At 47.7% G+C, this 18,942-nt stretch overlaps 1 protein-coding gene across 1 annotated transcript in view; it reads right to left on the bottom strand.

Annotated features, from left to right (window-relative positions):
• Positions 1-18,942, bottom strand: part of CACNA1B (calcium voltage-gated channel subunit alpha1 B) — a 249,634-nt gene that overhangs the window by 162,641 nt on the left and 68,051 nt on the right. Inside the window, exons 4-6 of the mRNA XM_044439840.1 lie at positions 12,511-12,602; positions 8,925-9,077; positions 5,066-5,250 (exon numbers count right to left, since the gene is read on the bottom strand). Of these exons, the coding sequence (XP_044295775.1) occupies positions 5,066-5,250; positions 8,925-9,077; positions 12,511-12,602 (430 nt within the window). The remainder of the gene's footprint in view (positions 1-5,065; positions 5,251-8,924; positions 9,078-12,510; positions 12,603-18,942) is intronic.

Below are 18,942 nucleotides of genomic sequence, written 5' to 3'. Positions count from 1 at the left end.
CTGGTCTTCTCCTGCGGAAATCCATCTTGCTGCTGTCATGGGGCAAGGATGTGGGGAATATTCCTCAGATCTTTCCCAACCAGCGGCCCATGGCGCAGGGGACGTTGGTGACCCCTGTGTGAGTGGGCTTCCTCCTGCATTGGCAGCCAGCACTTCAACTTCATAGGAGCTATCCCTGCCGCTGAATGCCACCCCCAGAATGACCGTGGGTCATTCCCATAAGGCGGAAAAGAAAAGCTGCAATGGATGCAGGGCCCCACTGACCGAGGGGTCATCCATGTCTACTGCCAAGACTCCAGAACAAGAGGCTTGGCCCAACACGGCACTTTTCCTTCTGTGTCGCTAAGCTTGGTGCAGCGAAGGGCCACTAGGGAGGCGGCCGGTTTGCAGGGTAAGCCGCATCAGGAGAGACTGAGGGAGCTGGGTCTTTTCAGCCCAGAGAAGAAGAGACTCAGAGGGGACCTATTGGTGACATACAGGTAATGTGAGGGGGTGCCACGCAGGGGTGGCTCATGACCTTTTTCCCCCCTGCAATGGAGGGCAGGACGCGCTCCAATGGAGCCAAGCTCAGGGAGCCAAGGTTCCATTTGGATGCCAGGAAGCACTTCCTGACAGTCGGGACCCTGAGGGTGTGGAATGGGCTTCCACGGGAGGGGGTTGAGGCCCCATTGGTGTGGGTGTTCGAGGACAGGCTGGACATGCACATGGTGGTCATGTCGTGAGTGGAGCCGGCTGGTGCCAGGGGTCAGACTAGATGGCCTGAGAGACCCCTTCTGCCTCACTCCGTTTCTATGTTTCCTATAAGAATAACGCCCATCCTATCTGCCACATCCACTTTGTGTCAATGCCTCACTTATGAGAAGGGCCACAAGTAGGCCTTTCCCACCCTGCACCACGATTCCTTGCAAAAATAGGATGCGTGGAAAATACTGGTACCCGGTTATAATCAACCTTTAGAATGAACTTGAAAAAATCAGTTCATTAAGCAATTTCTGCCCACTTGAAATGCCAGCAGTAAACAGACCAACAGAACTCGGGGCCCTGATCCATGCATATCTGACAGCTCCCACACCTGCCTTTTCATAGAATCATAGAATAGCAGAGTTGGAAGGGGCCATGGAGGCCATCCAGTCCAACCCCCTGCTGGTGCAGGACACCAATTCACACCGTCCCACTCAGATGGCTGCCCAGTTTCGCCTTGAGTGTCTCCAGTGTGGGAGAGCCCCCCACCTCTCCAGGCAACTAGTTCCACTGTCACATTGCTCTGACAGTGAGGCAACTTTTCCTGATGTCCAGCCTGAATCTCAGTTGCCACAGCTTGACTTGATTATTCTGTGTCCTACACTCTGGTATCAGCAAGAAGAGATCTTGGCCTTCCTTTGAGGTACTTAGAGGGGTTATCATGTCCCTGCTCTGTCTTCTCTTCTCAAGGCTGAACTTGTCCAGTTCTCTCAGTCTCTCCCCACAGGGCAGTGTTTCCAAATCCTGGATCAGTTTTGTTGCCCTCTTCTAGAACCTTCCCAATTTCTCTCGTTTTGTGCAGAAGAAACCACATCCTTGACTTCTTGTGTCACAGTGATTAGCCACCTTTGCAATATTATTTAACTCCCCCTTAATACCAGTGCCGTTCTGTCAAGATCACAGTCTATTATACAACTCCATATCAAAAAATAATCATTAAGCATCCTCTGGGTGCTCTGAAGCTTCTACAGAAATAAAATTAGGATGCCAAACAAAAGCATGTGCCACCCATAAATAGAATTCCTGGACAATACACAATCTAGCTAGATTCAACCATCTATCTACATGATCAAAACCATTTATTAGTGGCCAGAGATTGGTTTTTAATTATTAAATATTAACAGAGTGAAAATGGCAAAAGAAATAGGGTGGTAATTTAGTGTTTTGTGAGACTTTACAGCTATCAAAATCCAGTCCATAATAAAGTTTCAGTTTAGCTAAGGAGTAGCAACTGAATGGAATCCCCCCACTCTTTTAAGCAGTGGTGCATTGACTATATAGTACGTAGTCCGATTTCTCCAACCTACTTCCTTCCAGTTGCCTTAGACTACTAATTCTAGCATCCCAATAGCTCCTTCTACAGATCCGCCATTGGCTTCTGATTCTCAGGAATAAACGCAGGAGCTGCACCAGAAGAAAAAGGAAACCCTGTGCAGTTTGATCCTCTGTGTGTCTCAACATCTCCTTCCAGCTCAAACCAGCCTTTCCAAAACATGGAACAGCTGGGAAAAGCAGAGAGCCAACACCAGTGAGAAACAAACACACCTGTAAGTTAAACTACTGGTCAGTCAGGGACTGACTGGGGCACAAGGGAGACTGGAAAGCTTGTGGCAAGAGGGGCTGAGTAACAGAGGTTGGCAGAAGAGGAGGAAGGAGGTGGGAATGAGCGAAGAGGGACACACTGCCTACTCTGGGTCCTGCCCACCTTTGACATGACGCCTCCAGGGATTACTCCTGAAATAATGTCGCCTTCAACATGAAAGATCCCCCAGCTGTTCTAGACCCTAGAAAAATGAATATTCTTAACATTCCCAAAAGAGGACAGAGGAAGACGAGGTCGAGGGGGATTGCTGATCCTTGAGAAGGCAAATCTGACACTCACAGCAGACAATGCATTGCCCCTGCAGCTTTAGCTGTGGAGCAGCACACAAAACACAAAAAACGTAATTCTTGCGGGCATTTCCAAAAGGGGAAAAAACCCTGTTCTGCCCATGAACAGACGATGGGACGCAAGATGTCCAGGACACCACTAAACAGGCAGAGATTGGATCAGACAAAACCCACACTCGCCTCAACGCGATCCACAGACACGTCTGCAGGAACCCGTTGGTGAAGCTTCGCATTGCTGTTCCACACATTAGCCTCCCACCCTGCCCCAGTGATGCTTTAATCGCTCTGCTTTCAGCATAAATCATTTTCCAGATAAAGTCGTGCTTGAAAGCTTTCATTGGCTTCAGTTAAAAGGAAACACTCCCATAAAAGCTTAAGCCACGAACAAGCAGAGCAGAAAGGAACGAAAGATGTGAGTCCAGAGAGAACCTCTAATCCATCTCCTTGCCTTTATACGATACATTAATTCATTATCGGCAACGGGAGGGAGACTAAGAGCCTGGAAATACATAGGTCTCTAAGCCAATTTCCAGATACCTTCACACACAGTTAGAATGGCCTTCCACACAGTTTTTTCCCCAACATCCATGCTGAGTTCTCACTGACTACATAAGAAAAACCAAGCAAGCCAACTTCCTCTGGGTGGTAGAAAGCTATGAGCCAGGCTGATTGGAAACACTATTGCTGAAACACGCCAACTGAGCTGGATAGAAGTGCTAAACCTGACCTCTGAAAGTTGTGACTAATGCTGCAATTCACAAAGGGGGTTCCCGGTGAAAGCCCCTCAGCCAGATCTATCTACCCATCCTATTTGCATGGTGGAGAATAATGAGCACATGGCTTTTTTCCTGTCTTCTGGGTACAGCTGCCCTGCCTCAAACATCACTCAACTTCAGAACAGACATTTATTTATTTATTTATTAAATTCCCAAAGGAATGTTCACTGGTGCCAGAACTAGAGCTTGCCCAGGGCATGGCTGAAACATTCCTTTGCCCACTGCATTCCTTTGAATCTGAATCACAACCACAAGAAGCACGACCAGAAACTGTAGTCGAAATGTCAGGGCTGGGAGGCTTGGTGATAAGGCAAGAGTCTGGTGAGAATCAGCTCACATCTGGTTCAGTGATAAACTGTATTGTACCAGAGGAGTTAGATGGGGCAGATGCGACATAATTAACTCCATAGTCCGTTATCAGATCAAAAAGCAGACCAACTAACATCCAGTGTTCTTACCATCTGACCTACAAGCATCAGGAACCTTCCTGAGGATGGAGTTAACCCCTTTTGGTGTCAGGAAGGGAGAAAACAGATTTAGTTTGGAAACAACTTTTTAGCATAAGGTGTTTTTCCCTAATGTTCGTACCCCAACTTGACTGGTGTTTTTCTTTTTTTCTAATTCTCCTTTTAGATCACAAAACCAGCTTAGCTGGCCAGTTTTAATATAACAAAGACTGTAATTAGAAGTGTGTTGTCTTCATCTGCTTGGAAGGAGGACAGGGAGAGACCAGCACCCTGGATCACAGATCCTGCCCTAAGCAGGGAGCTAAACTAGAACAGGGATAGCAGACATTAGATCTGGGTCTATAGGAAGTTCTCCAGGTGATTCGCATTAGATTGGGACCAAAAAATATTTTCTAGCTAATGAACAAGAGGAGCAACCAAGCAGCAGCCACCGAGAGATGTGCTGTCCTAAATCACACTGCTGAAATGAAAAGTGTGTGGGGTGACTGGGAATGGTTTTCTCCACAGAAAAGCTGCCTTCCTGTTGCTGTTTTGTGCCAATAAGTAGCCTTTCACCTGTGGGGACCCAATGAATGAAAGTCCTCCAAAATGTCCTATGACAACTCCATTTAACTCTTCCAAATTCAAGGCCATCGCTTCCTTCATGGATTCAGTCCATTATTTGGTCTTCCTTTCATCTCCTGCCTTCGAGTTTCCCTAACGTGATTGATTTCTCAAGTGAGTCTCGCATTCTCAAGTATGACAGCTCTGTCATTTTGCTTCTAGGGAAAGCTCTGGCCTGATCTGATCCAGGACCCCCTTGTTTGCCTTTCTGTCTGCCCAGGGTATTTGTGAAGCCCTCCTCCAGCACCAGGCTTTGAACGCATCCATCTCTTCCCACCAGCTTTCTTCCCTGCCCAGCTTTCACACCCATAGATTATGATAGCCTTTTCTAACACTCAAATATAAGGATTGACTCAGAATTCTTTAATTTGAAATGACTATGTTTGTACCAGGTTCAAGTCAGTAGAACTGGAGGTTCTAGTAAGGCAAAGTTGATTTCACAAGCACCATGTTGGTTCCCCACCAGATCAGATTGTCTTCAGGATCCCTTCCAACTAGCTTTGAGATCCAAGACAAATTAAGCCCGCACACAACTAACAAATAATGGCAGTCTAACAGGGCCACCGAATGCTTGCTGGTTGTACTTACATTGTAGAGGATGTCTGTCCATCCCTCCATGGTGATGCACTGGAAGACGGTGAGCACAGCGAACAGGATATTGTCAAAGTTGGTAATCCCAAAATTGGGACCCTCCCAATATTTTTTGCAGATGCCTTCTTCACACTGCCTGGCAGGTCTCTCTTCCCCGCATGGGAAATCTCCCAGCCTCTCCTCTGTGAAGAAGCACATGCAAATGAGCAAAGGGGGAAGGACACCACGGAAAGCATCCTTCTGCCACTTGGTCCTTCCAGATGCGGTGGACTACACCCTCTAGCGCCCCCCACCAGCTGTGGTGGAACACCAGGTTGGGGGAGCCCGATTTGGAGAACAGCAAACATTAAGAACTCGGATGAACTGCTGAAAACAAAAGCTCAGCTCTCAGTTACTTAATTTTATTATTTTACCCAGGGGTAGGCAACCTGGCGCCCTCCAGATGTCTTGGACCCCAATTATGGCCCACTGTCATTGGACAAGTCAGCTGGAGCTTCTGTGAACTGAGGTCCAAAGTGTGTTTTAAATATATCATCATGGCAACTTACAATACAAGCATTAAAAACATTGAAAAAATGCATTAAAATACATCAAAACAAATCTACAACTCTATAGAAGAACATCCAAAACTAATGATCAGACATTTATAATAGGAGGTTAATCGCCTGCAAATGGAGTAGATGCCAAGCAACCCTCCACTAAGGAGAACATTCCAAGCATGAAAGGGACGTTTTTCCTTGTAGCCACTCAAATGGGGGTGGGGGGCAGAGAAAGGCCTTTGAGGGGGAACTCAGGGGCTGGGCAGGCACACGGGAATGGAGCCCAGAAATAGATCAGGTTAAGTGGGGAAGTTGGCAGCTGCTCTCCTTTAGCACCTACTGCATAACCTGGACCAATTGTATGTTCCGTGCCATCTTCACGGAGGCAGTCCTGCGTATCTTGCCCCTCAGGTGGTCTAACCTCGTCTCCAGCTGGAACTCAAGCCATCACTGTCAACTTTTCCGGTTCTGTCTAGAAATCACTGACACTTACCTACATTGCAAATAAGTACGCGCAAACTGAGGTCTTTTTTCGCCCTCCTTTTTCACAATGCAGCCCCTCTTTTCTGGCAATACCTAAGCAGGTGCCCACTAAAATCCCTCTAATGATACTCTGTTGGTTCAGTCCATGAGTTTGGCAAGCCCTGGCAATGCACGTAGAGCAAGGTTAAAAGGGGTGTAGAACTGCTATTTGTTTAGTCCCAGAGTCATGCCTGACACATTACAACCCCATGGACAACATTCCACCAGGCTCTCCTGTCCTCCACCATCCCCTGGAGGCCACCCAAGCCCACACCCAGTGACCCCATCCAGCCACCTCATCCTCTGCCGTCCCCTTCTTCTCTTGCCGTCAATCGTTCCCAGCATCAGGGTCTTCTCCAGGGAGTCCTTCCTTCTCATTAGGTGGCCAAAGTATTTGAGTTTCATCTTCAGTATCTGGCCTTCTAAAGAGCAGTCAGGGTTGATCTCCTCTAGGACTGACTGGTTTGATCGCCTTGCGGTCCAAGGGACTCGCAGGAGTCTCCTCCAGCACCACAATTCAAACGCCTCAATTCTTGGGCGCTCAGCCTTCCTTATGGTCCAGCTTTCACAGCCATACATTGCAACTGGAAGAACCGTAGCCTGGACTATACGCACTTTTGTCGGCAGGGTGATGTCTCTGCTTCTTAGTATGCTGCCTAGATTTGCCACAGCTTTCCTCCCTGGGAGCAAGCGTCTTTTAATTTCTTGGCTGCAATCAGAAATTCCACCAAGTTGCCCACAACGCTCAACAGGGCCAGAATGGTCTCAGTGGACTTTCCTGGGTTAAGGCACCCGTTGGTGGGAATGGAAATGCAGCACTCGTGCAGGAAACTTCCCCAGCTTGGAATGCCAAACTCCGCCTCTTTAGGCTTTTGATGGACTGGCTGTTTAGTTCTTTTTTTCCCTGGAAGGACTTTAAACCCAGATGAGGCTACTGGCTATATCTGTGGGGACCCTCATCCATTCCAGTTTGCCTTTTCAGTGTTATAGGAGCGATCCATAGCGCTGACTGCTACCTCCGATGTTACCAGGTAGAACCATGGATCATTCCTACAAAGCCAAGACAAGAGCTGCAGTGAAAGGGGAGCGCCAGGGACAGATGGGATACTGTCCTTCTTGCACCCAGCCTGTGCTTCTTCCACTGGGGAGGAGAGCCCCACTTCAGACTTCCCCTCTTGAGGGCTCAATGCTCCAGAGGGAAACAAGGCAGGATGGTACAGTCAGCGATGTGAGCATGACAAAAGCACTTCTGAAATTCCTGGAGAGATGCTGAAATGGAGCAAACCCAAACTGAAAATCTATCTCCATTGTAGGATCAGAATTCTAAAGGCCCACATTCCAGCAACCCAGAATCTCGCTGCTTCCAGGGCTTATATCCATGCTCACGAGTATTGAACCACCGAGCAAATCTAGGTCCCTCTTTCCTTCCCACCCTCAGCAACTCCATTCACATCTAACTCCCCCAGGGATCCCTCAAACCCCATCTCTAACACCTACCCGCTCTGCTGCTACATCACAGCTCCTGCCTCGGAGATGAATTCCTCACTTCCCATCAATATTCCAGGAGACTGCTCCACTAGCTGGCTCCCCACCCCCTGACCTACTTTCGCTGCTTGGAATACTGTCACTTTGCACAAGGAGACTCATGTTTCTTTTCAGCAAATAAGGACTGGTCAGATTCATGTGTCTCCTTGGAGATTACTGAAGGTGGCTTAGATGCCTCCAGAGCATCTCAGGTAGCTTCAAGCAGCAGCTGTCGTCTTCCTCTTGACTGGCAGCAGGAGGAAGAGCAGAGCCAACAGACAGTGGTTGGTATTGCCCCGAAGGTCAGGAAGCAGGAGTATGCCCTGGAGTGAGTCAAGAGTGTAGTCCAAAGTGAGCAAGAGGTCACTGAGTGAACAACAGAGCAAGGAGACGGTACCTTGGAGCAGGGTGACCAGGAGGGCTTCAGGAGCAACCAAATATGGCAGACAAGGTAAGGCAGAGCAGAGCAGGAACTGGGTCAGGCAAAAGTCCCAGAGGAGACGGTGTTGCTGAGGCAACTACTGGAGGGAAGAACTTGTTGTTCTATAGGTCTTCCCCCAGGACTCCCAGCTGGTGCTCATCACATGGAGTGCAAATTTCCAAATTGGACCACTGATGGAGCAGAGGGACTTTTCTTCCTGCCCCCTCCCAGCCATCAGGGCATGGTTTCAGGGCACATGAGGAAATTCTGGTGACTCGTTGCATTCGATGTGTCAGCGTATCCATTGTAGCCGGTATTTTGAGCTTTATGGGAGTCCCACACCCAAAATAAACTTGCCACCAACAGCAGCCATGGAGAAATCCTATAAGGTATCCTCCCTGTGGGAAAATGCCCAGCACCCCACCAAGCTGAATGAATGAAGATGGCCCTCAAACCAAGACTGGCTCACTGTATCTGGAAGCAAGTTATCCACACCGACAGAGTGAAAATTTCCAAATGGCCAGTAGGTCCCTAACTTTAAGATGACCTAGCAGATGCACTAGCTGGAGTTATACTTAACTCTGCATGGGAAAAACCAAACAAACGAACTTCAAAATGTGCATGGAGCTAAACCCAACCATATGAAGTGGGATTCTGCAGCCTATATAAATTAGACAACTTTGCATTTTTTCTTAGCATTCGCCATTTCCTGGGGATGGGTTCAGAACTACGCCTCCTTGCCCCAGAATATCTGGGGCTGGCCCTGCTTGAACTCACCTTCATGCCGCTGTCCATTGCTCACCTTCAGCCCCTACCCGCCCCTGCCCCTCTGGAAGCAGGTTACCCTCACCTGTTTCGTTGGAGAAGCAGGCCTTGTGGAACTTGCCCATGTAGAATTCCAGTCCGATGATGGCGAACATCACAATGGCAAAGAACAAGAGGAGCCCAATCTGAAGGAGAGGCACCATTGCCTTCATGATGGACTTGAGGACAACCTGCAGACCTAAACAAGAAGCAGCAGCGTGAAGTCGGCTCTTTGGTGGAGGGACAGGGGGCGTTCCCTACGAACGGCAGGTTGCAACGGGGACATGCCACCTGGGCTCATGGCTAGAGCTTCAGCAGCACCCAAGTTCCTGCCTCCACTCCTGGGGGTCTGAGCGAATGTATTTGAGGGCTGGGCTGAATCCAGCGAGGAGTCTGTCCCAGCCTTATTGGGAGATGCCTACATTGACCTTACATCAAGTCACTGACCTTACAAACAAGTCAAAGTCCACTAAACAGGTACTGCAGTTTTTATTGATTGGGTTTCTATCCCACCTTTTTCCTACAACAAACTCCAAGAGGCTTACATGATTCTCTTCTCCCTTCTATCAATCTTATCCCAACCACAATCTTGTGAGGTAGGTCGGGCAAAGACTCCATGACCTTCCCACTTGGCTCTGGGTCTGAGCGACGACTGGAGCTCAAATTGCCTGAGTCCCAGTCCCATGCTCTTAACCACACCATGCTGGCTACAGTGATGATGACGATGACGACGATTTCCCACCGCTCCCAGAGACTGAGACTCTGGGTGGTCGTCTCATACCATTAAAATTCACACAATTAGAGCATTCAAAGGGATACAAAAGTTAAAAAGGTAATCGAATCAATCCAATTTTAAAATGAAACCACTCCCTAGATTAAAAACACTACAAACATATGGAGAGTAAAATTAACCCCATGCAACCTTAGACACTTTTAATTACCTGCTGGGATAAAAAGGTTTTAGCCTCCTTATGGAAATGTAACAGGGAAGGCTCCAACCCAGGAGGTGCCTGGGGCAGCCACTGAGAAGGTCCTATCCTGCACTCCCACCACGTCTGCCAGTGAGGGTGGTGGGACCGAGAGAGGGCCCTTCCCCGCAGGCTCACATGAGAGAAGCCTGGAGCGATCCGTGAGTCTTGACAGAGAAGCAACTGCTCTGTAGGGATTCAAACAGGGGTCTTTTCCAGCCCCTCCCAGAGATGCTGCCACTTGAACCAGAGACTGCAAAGCCCATGTGCCACCCCTGAACTATGGCCCTTTCCCTGACAACAGGATTTCAAAAATCAGGGACCTGACCAAGACCAATGGCCTTGGATGGCGCAGGTTAGAAAGGAACAGCCATTCCCTTCCCACCGACTTGGCAAGTCTGCAGACCTCAAGTCTTCCTTGCCACGTCATGGATGATTATTCGTTTTGCCATTTCTATCCCCTTCCAAAAGGACTTTAACAAATACATTTCTGAAGGCAGGCGTTACAGTGGGGGGAGGCTGGGAGGGAGTCAGCCACTGATCCTGGGATGCCAGGATCAGTGGGACACTGTGGAAAAGCTCCTTCTCCTCCTCAGAGGGCCGCTGCAGCTTTATCCAGACCCATCGGTTCTAGCCTGTACAACTGTTGGGCAACCTCCCTGCTCTTCACCCTCAGAAGATACCCTTTCCAAGCAAAGCCGGAGAGAGAGGCTCTCACCGGAGCCAAGGTGGAGTCGTGATTTTATGCCAACGGCTTGGAAAGAAACAAAGCTGCAGGCACAGCCAGCTGCCGGGAGCTCCGCTGGCTGCACGAGTCACATCCGTATGCCAGGAAGGGTTGCTGTGACCACGCGCTTCTTTGATTTTGTTACAATGCCTGCAAACAACGGGTGGAGAGATCTGGATTTTGGCTTGGCTTCTCATTTTTCCGGCCTAATGTCAGCACACCCCCCGCCCCACCCACACACACACACACACACTTCCATGGGCTTTGTTCACAACCTAGGCACTTCGAGTTCCCCTTCACTGCAGATTTTGCAAGCATTTTTCCAGAACCCAATGCATTTTGCACATTATTTCCCCAAATGCAAGCATTTTTGTTTACTCCTAACAAATGCCTTTTCAGTTGGTGAACTGCATTGCAAAATATGCAGTCACTGCACATACACCGAGGTTTCACTGAGCTTTCTTAAGTGAATTATTTTGCAAAGTGCAAATTCAGTATCATCGTGCTGAAATGCAAACTGAACTAATTTCTCCCCCATCCTGATGGCAAATTTCCGAATCAAATTATCTCAGCTTGCTTTAAAAATGGGTCATCAAACTGTAAGGAGTTTTTGAGAAGAGTTTAAAAAGGCTCCATCTTGCTTCCGGAAGTTCTGAGTTTACTTATAACGCTGTTGTCTAAGCTCTATCATGTAGGTTTAAACGTAGTCTAATCTTGTTCAGATTCAAAAGAAAGCTGCTGCTCAGACTGAGCGGGAATAAAAACCTGCCCTGTTGCAGCCCTTCCACACCCTGTTGTCTTCCAGATGTTTTGGACCAGCTCGCATTAACATTAGCCAGCCCAGCCAGGACTCAAGAATCCTACAAGTTCAAAACATCTGAGATGTACCAGGTTGACAAAGGCTGCCCCCCACATACACAGAAGTAGTTTTAGAGTTCAGGTAGCAGAGAACCATCTGAAGGAAGCCGCGTTCAAGCCACGACAGTGCCCAGAAGTTATAACCATGCAAACTCGTACCTAAAAGCAAGGTAGTGATCTCCATGAGCATCATGGACAGAGGGAAGGCCCAGCTATGCAAGACCGGTGGAGGGTCCTTCCATTGCAAGCTTGTTCCTTTTGCCCACCACCAGGGCAAAATGAGAAGCTTCCAACTTCAAGGGAAAAGCCGCATTACAGGGCCTCTCTACACCCACTCCCCAAATTAATGCATGGAGATGAAATTCCTCGGCCAGTAGGACCCTTTTCTCCCGTACTCTCTGCTCTGCTCCCTATTGCATCTCATAGCTCATCTCTCTATCTAGAGTCGAACAGAAGAGTTGGAGGGGGCCATGAAGGCCATCGAGTCCATCTAGATGATGCCCAAAATGAAGCTACTTGGGACAGGTGTGAAAGCTTCTCTCAGAAGGCCTGGACAAAAAGGACGCTGTTGAGCAGGGAACGTGCAGCAAACGACAACAATAAAGGCTGCAGGGCTTAGGACTACAAAAGCTGGAATTCCTCTTTGGAATTGCCTCCATACTGAGACCCACCCAAACGTGCCATCTTTTCGGTGCCAGCCCAAGCCAGCCTGTTACGCAGAAGCCTGCAAAGATCTCCTTGGTTACCCAGGGAATCGTTGAAGGGATAAGTTATCTTGACTGCATCTTTTTAACCGTATTTTAACCATGTTTTATCCTATATGTTAAGCTGCTTTAAATTCAGTTTAGCTTTGTTGCTTTTGCGATGTTGCTATTGTATTTTATTGTTTTTCTCTATACGATGCTGTTAACCAGACAGAGAGCTTCAAGCTATGGGGTAGGAGAGAAATGAAAGAACAAGTCCAGCAACAATGCACAGGGAGGTAGAGCATGGCCTGGCTGGGGATGATGGAAGCCAAAACTCCACAGACCTGGAGAGCACTAGGTTGGAAACAGTGTCACAGGAAGAGCAATACTCACTCGGGATTCCTGAGACAAGCTTCAGCGGCCTCAATACTCGAACCGCCCTCAGGGTCCGCAGGTCAAATTGGGTCCCAGCTGTGGCCAGAATCCTAACGAGAACAGAGAGAGAGAGACGGTATTATGTCAAATTCTGCAATACAAAGCAAACCAAGCTACACAGTCTGAGGAGTCTCACTGAGCTGGGTCTCGGCTCTGGACTCTGCACCCTGTGGCTGGCATCCAAACACACACAGGTAGGGCCCTGAATCTCTACCACTACCAGACAGTTTCTAAAAGCTAACAGCCCCCTCTTGCTGACCTGGTGCCCTGCAGGTCTGGTGACCCAGCTGGCTGGGGATACTGGGACACCGCCAGAGGAAACGCCGCTCCAAGCTCCATTGACACTGACACTGTTCTGGTCTACACCAAAGGCCAAGCGACTGTCTGTCCTTCAGGCAAAAGTCTAGGTCCTGGGTACCTGAAGGAGCACCTTCTTCCCTGTGTGCCCTCCCACCCCTTGAGATGGAGGTCCTGCTCTGGGAGCCCTCCTTCAAGGAGATTTGGACTGCCTGGAGGAGGGCCTTCTCTGTGGTGGCACCCCAACTATGGAATACGCTCCCCTGAAAATTTTATTTTCCCAACATTTTGAGGTTTAATTATTATTTTAATTGGGGTTTTATAAAAGATGTGATGCTGTGCTTTACTTCAAGACTGTCCTGAGACTCTTTGTAATGGGATGGGATAGAAAAGCTTTGAACAAATAAGCCAAGAAGGGCAGCAGCAACAGAAGGGGAACGCTTTCCCCTACAAGCCCTGGCGGGTTCCCTTGATTATGGTGCAGAAGCACATAAGCCGCCGCCGCCTCTGCGCCCCCTAAACTAGCACACTCTTGGTTGTGGTTGGGGTGGCAAGAGTGAGCTGCCTGTTGGATGGAACTCCTGAACGCGCACGGTGGAGGTGGTACCATCTCCCCCATCGTCTTGAGCCTTCAGTGGTCCTCCAATGGCTCTGAAGGGGAAGTAGAGCAGCTGGTCCTGAGGATGGGCACAGCACCCCCTGCTGGTTCAAGGGGGCTTGGCAGCTGCCTCATGAAGGCAAACTCTGGCCCTGGCCTTGACGCCGAGACAGGAGGGCCTCAGAGGTGGTTTGGGGCAGAAGAGCATGACTCGTACCGGCCAAGCCAATGTGTGTCCCGCTCTATTTTCCAGCAGTTTCAGAGACATAACAAAAATGGGAGCAATTATCTATTTTTTTAAAAAAACAAGAAGAGCAGACAGGAAAGCATGAGCTAAGCAAAGCTGCTGAAAGTAATTTAACTAACAATAACTATCACACTCCGAAAAAGCTCATTTTGGGCTCCTGTCCTCCTGCCAACACTTGTTCGCTTTCTCCCCCTGTATTTAATTGCTCATTTATAAAACATCGGATGCCGGGCAGAAGAAAACACTTCATCCAAAAATTAATCATCAGACATTCCCATCAATGGCACCGTCGGTCTCTGGTGACTTTTGAGAACGTGCGCTTTTCTTCGACACAGACCCTGCCTGATCTGGTGAAAAGGGCCCAGCAAACCCTTAAGATTTGCTGAAAAAGATGAGCTGCAGAACAGCAGCAGTTGAACACCCAAGCCAGTGACTGAGAAGGTCCTGACTCCAACACCCATCTTCCCCATGGCTTGATTGCCTGCCCCAGCGAAGCCTCCCTTTACCCACATGGTGCTTCTTAGAACCTCTCTTGGCTTGGTTTCTGGCCATCTCCCGCTTCCCATGAGCTCTCACACACCCACAGCAAACCATGGCATGGCCCAACATACAGGACTATTTCATGCTATTTCTCCAATCTTTTCCTGCCCTGCCCCATCTGATACTCAGGTGTTGCTTACTTTAACCCCTCAGCTGCTAAAGTAAATGAATAGCCCAAGCAAAACTAAAATCCAGAATTAAAGAATATGGAATGGAATGGGCTTCCACAAGAGGTCGTTGAGGCCCCACCGGTGAGGGTGTTCAAAGGTATGGTGGCCATGTCGTGAGTGGAGCCGGCTGGAGCCAGGGGTCAGACTAGATGGCCCGGGAGACCCCTTCTGACTCACTCTGCTTCTATGTTTCTAACATAGGAAACTACATAAACCAAACATATCGAGTATAACCTTTACAAAATAATTTATAGCACCATTCAAAACCACATGAACCGAACAGCCAGCAATCCCATACACATCTACCTGAGGAGTCCCATTGAATTCAGTGGCTTACTTCCAAGTAAGTGGATATAAAGTTGCAACCTATATTAAAGTATAGGCCTACGGCTAGTTGAGAGGGGAGGGGTACAATTCGAAATCATACATTCAAAAACGCAATCAAGAAGTTATGCCAGATAATGCTCCAGCTCTGCAAGCTTCAAGCTCAGCTTCCCCCAGTGGACTTTTTCTTAAACGGTCCCCATTATTCATCATTGAAAACAAAGCAGGGGGGATAAGTCAACTGTGGAAGGCTCCACATTGCAGTAAAATGCACGTCACAATCCCAGGGTGCATTTTGAGGTTGTGCATTTTCGAAACTAAGGTGGCCACACATCGAAAGATCAGAATGGCTGAGCCATTTCCATTGGATCTGCAGGTTTAAGTTTGCAACTTGCTGGCTAGATGGCAAATTGTAATGGGGTCGGTTTGTCTGCCCCAAGCCCAAGGAGCTTTTGTGTTCTCCGGCTTGTTATTCTTGTGAGAGGGCACCGTGTTTTCTTCCCTTCTGCAAAAGCCATGAGATTAATAGAACCTCTTCCTACTTAAAGCATCTCTTCATAGTTTATGGCTCCTTTCTGCCCCTCCAAGGAGTTCCATTTGCCACCACCATTAAGTCACATCCATCCTAGCCCAAAAGAATGAGAACCGCATTTCTAAAAGATACTTCTGCAGATTATTGGGGTGGGGGAAATATTATAATTTCTGCTTGACTATGGGAAAATCTACAGCTCTTTCACTTTCAGCTCTTCAGTGGTAAGTCAAGCTGTTCCCAACATGGGGAAGAAGAGTTAATTAACCCAAAGGCATCTGCAAAATTCATACACAAGTGCTTCCTTTCATTTCTGCCTTTTCCCTGGTGCTCCTCTTGGGGCCTCCAGAGAAATGCATTCAGCTAGTCAGAAAGCATTATTAAAATAAAATTTAAAAACTAGTGGGGAGGGGGAGAATGGAAGAGATCAAAGAACCAGATGACAAGCAGGGTTTGAAGAGAAGAAAAACCTCCAGAAAGGTTTCTCCTGTACCTGCAAAGGGAGAGAGAACTAATGGAATTGCTGCTGAGAATACCACCAGGTTGTCATTCAGTCGTGGCCAACGCTTCATGACCCCATAAGTCAAGTCCCGCTATCCTGCACAGCCCCCCAGAGTCTGCTCAAATTCATGTTCATTGCCTCCGTGACACCATCCAACCTCTCATCCTCTTCCATCCCCTTCTCCTTTTTATTTATTTTTTATTTATTAAAACATTTCTATGCCGCCCCTTGCTGAAGCCTTGGGGCAGCTTACAACACAATAAAATACAAAAAAATAACAATATAAAATTAAAATTAACAATATAAAATAAATGAAAAATATAAAAGAAGTCGCCTTTTGCCTTCTATCCCTCCCAGGATCTTTTCCAGTGAGTCCTCTCTTTTCATTAAGTGGCTGAAGTATTTGATCTTTACCTTCAGCATCCACCCTTCCAATTAACCAAAGCTTGATTTCCTTTAGGATTGATTTAATCTCCTTGCAGTCCAAGGGACTTTCAGGAGTCTACCACTAGGTAGGGGAAGAACATTGTGGAAGGAAACATTGGGAGACCAGGGTCCGTGACAAAAGCTGGGATACTTGGGCACCTGCCTGGGCCCACAAATCCCACTCGAATCCACCAGGAATGTCCTGCTTTCACCATGCTCCCCCCGCCCCCAGCTGTCTGAGCAGTATTGAAGGGATAAGACCTAGCAGCCAATTCCCATTCGCTGCAATCGACTGCCATTCTGAGGCATGCTGGGAAATGCACAGACCCACCACCGAGCCATCCAGTGCTGCTCCTCACCAGTACTGCCCAGTAAATCCACGAAGAGCACATGTTGCCAGTCAGGGGAGCTACTCTCTCAAGGATGACAAGTGCTTGTGACTTTTCACACCTCTGGCACATCATCCCAACGATCAAACTCCACCTCTGACAGTTCCTGGCTCCATTTCCTCTTTCTGCTCAGACTTCTGAAGAGTGTGGCCTGCATTCTATTTATGTATTCATTTACTCAAAATCTTGTCATCCTTTTTGTCTGACAACTGGTCTCCAAAGGAACTAACAGGAAATTAAAAAACAAAGATGCATTAATAAAATAGAAGACTTTGCCTTTAGACAACAAAATGATGGCTATCAAGTAGCACCGGATAGTTTCATCTTTGGGTACTGAGGCTTATCTCATACATATTTTAAATAAATGCACCCAGCTTTAGGGACAGGGGAGAATTCTGCAAATATGAAGCCAATCTGGACACTTAATAATGCCTGGGCACCTAGGATCAGTGTTTTTTTGGAAAGAAAGAAAGAAAGAAAGAAAGAAAGAAAGAAAGAAAGAGTGCCAGAACTCACGTCTTGGGGTCACACTTTTACACTGAAAAAAGATTTAATTCACCAACTTTTTTTGAAATAAAGAACTTATTTACCTTTGTACATAGCCAGTCACTCTACACACACATGAACATAATGGTCGCCGCCGGCAGTAAGCACTCAGCGCGCGACCACACGACCGATCCCAAGCCGAGCAGCGTCCCAAGCCGAGCAGCGCCCTCACAAGCAGCGCCGACACACAAGCAGCCCGCAGGCACTATGTTAATGATTTTTGCCACCAACCTGCTATGCCCAACAGAGCGAGTCACAATCACTTGGAAAAATCCGTCAAAAAAAGGTGCCGGAACGCTGTTCTGGTACGTTCTATGACAAAAAAAAGTCCTGCCTACGATAAATAAACTAGTTGATCAGCCAAATAGAAACTGCATACCAAAATTTGCCCTTTCCTGGATCTAACAACACAGTTCTCTTGTTTTTCAAAAAGTGTGCCTATCAGGAGATAGTGAACAGAAAAATCCATGTGCTACAGAAATGTGCACGATCACACAGCCCGTCACAAGCGTAAAAGTGCCTCGAGGAGAAGAGTACACAGAAAGGCACAAGAATTTTCTTTAAAAGTCAAATGCATACATGGACGTGAGCTGAACTTAAGGTCAGAAAAATGAGAAACTGGCTGGAACCCATAAGGAAAGAACTTTAAGAAAAGGATTGTTGGAAGAGACAAAAAGATTCTCTTCCAATACTCAGAAATGCAGCACCCAGAGATGCAAAGGTTCTGGGTGCTGAGTTTTAATATAGGTTGCAACATTGTCCCTGCTTCCTGGAAGCAACCCCCACTGAATTCAGTGGGACTTCTCAATAGATGTAGTATATGGGATTGCTAGCTGTTAGATTAAAAATGACTCCTATTCATATATTTTCCTGTACCCTTTTTTGATTTAGATCATTTGCTACATTTTTCCCCACTGGAGATTTAATTCAGCCTTGGGCACATAATATAAAATAAACCCTAAATTTCTAGGAATACATGTGTCTGCTTTGCTTTCTCCCATATCATTATTTTTAAACCCAATAACAAATTTAACAAATTCCTTTTGTCCCATTTAGGCAGAAATTTGAGAGTTTTTAAGTGCTGAAGAATAGAGGTCTTTGAATAGTGGTGCTGGAGGGGACTCCAGCGAGTCCCTTGGACCGCAAGGCGATCAAACCAGTCAGTCCCAGAGGAGATCAACCCCGACTGCTCTTGAGAAGGCCAGATACTGAAGACGAAACTCTAATACTTTGGCCACCTATTGAGAAGGAAGGACTCCCTGGAGAAGAGCCTGATGCTGGGAACAATTGACGGCAAAGGGAGAAGGGGACGGCAGAGGATGAGGTGGCTGGATGGAGTCACTGGGGCAGTCAGCGTGAGCTTGTGTGGAGTCCGGGGGATGGTGGAGGACAGGAAGGCCTGGAGGAGTGTGGCCCATGGGGTCGCAATGGGTCGGAGACAACTTTGAGACTAACAGCAGCAACCAAGTGAGCTCTTATACAAAGAAGAAGGAGATTCTCACCCATCCATTCTAGCCACATTCAAAAGGATCACCTATCCCAGCATGAACAGAATCGCGTTGTCTGCCCGCTTGTCAAGAAAAATGTAGGAAAAAACCCAATTCAGTATGACCAATCCAGTGAGGAGGGAACAATTGCAGCAGCCCTAGAATACGAACCAGCTGGTGAAAGTTGTGGGAAGAGGGAGAGCGGAAGGAGGATCCTGGAAGAGGACACATGATGCACCTTGGACAACTGTGCTGCTGATTTTACTTGGATCTAACAAAGGAGAAATGCCCAGGACAGGCCACAGTTCTTTGGGCCACCCACTTCCCAACTCTGA

This window comes from Varanus komodoensis, unplaced genomic scaffold (genome assembly GCF_004798865.1).
Source record: "Varanus komodoensis strain SLA01 unplaced genomic scaffold, ASM479886v1 scaffold36, whole genome shotgun sequence".
Taxonomy (NCBI): domain Eukaryota; kingdom Metazoa; phylum Chordata; class Lepidosauria; order Squamata; family Varanidae; genus Varanus; species Varanus komodoensis.
This window is presented reverse-complemented; position numbering and strand designations above follow the sequence as displayed.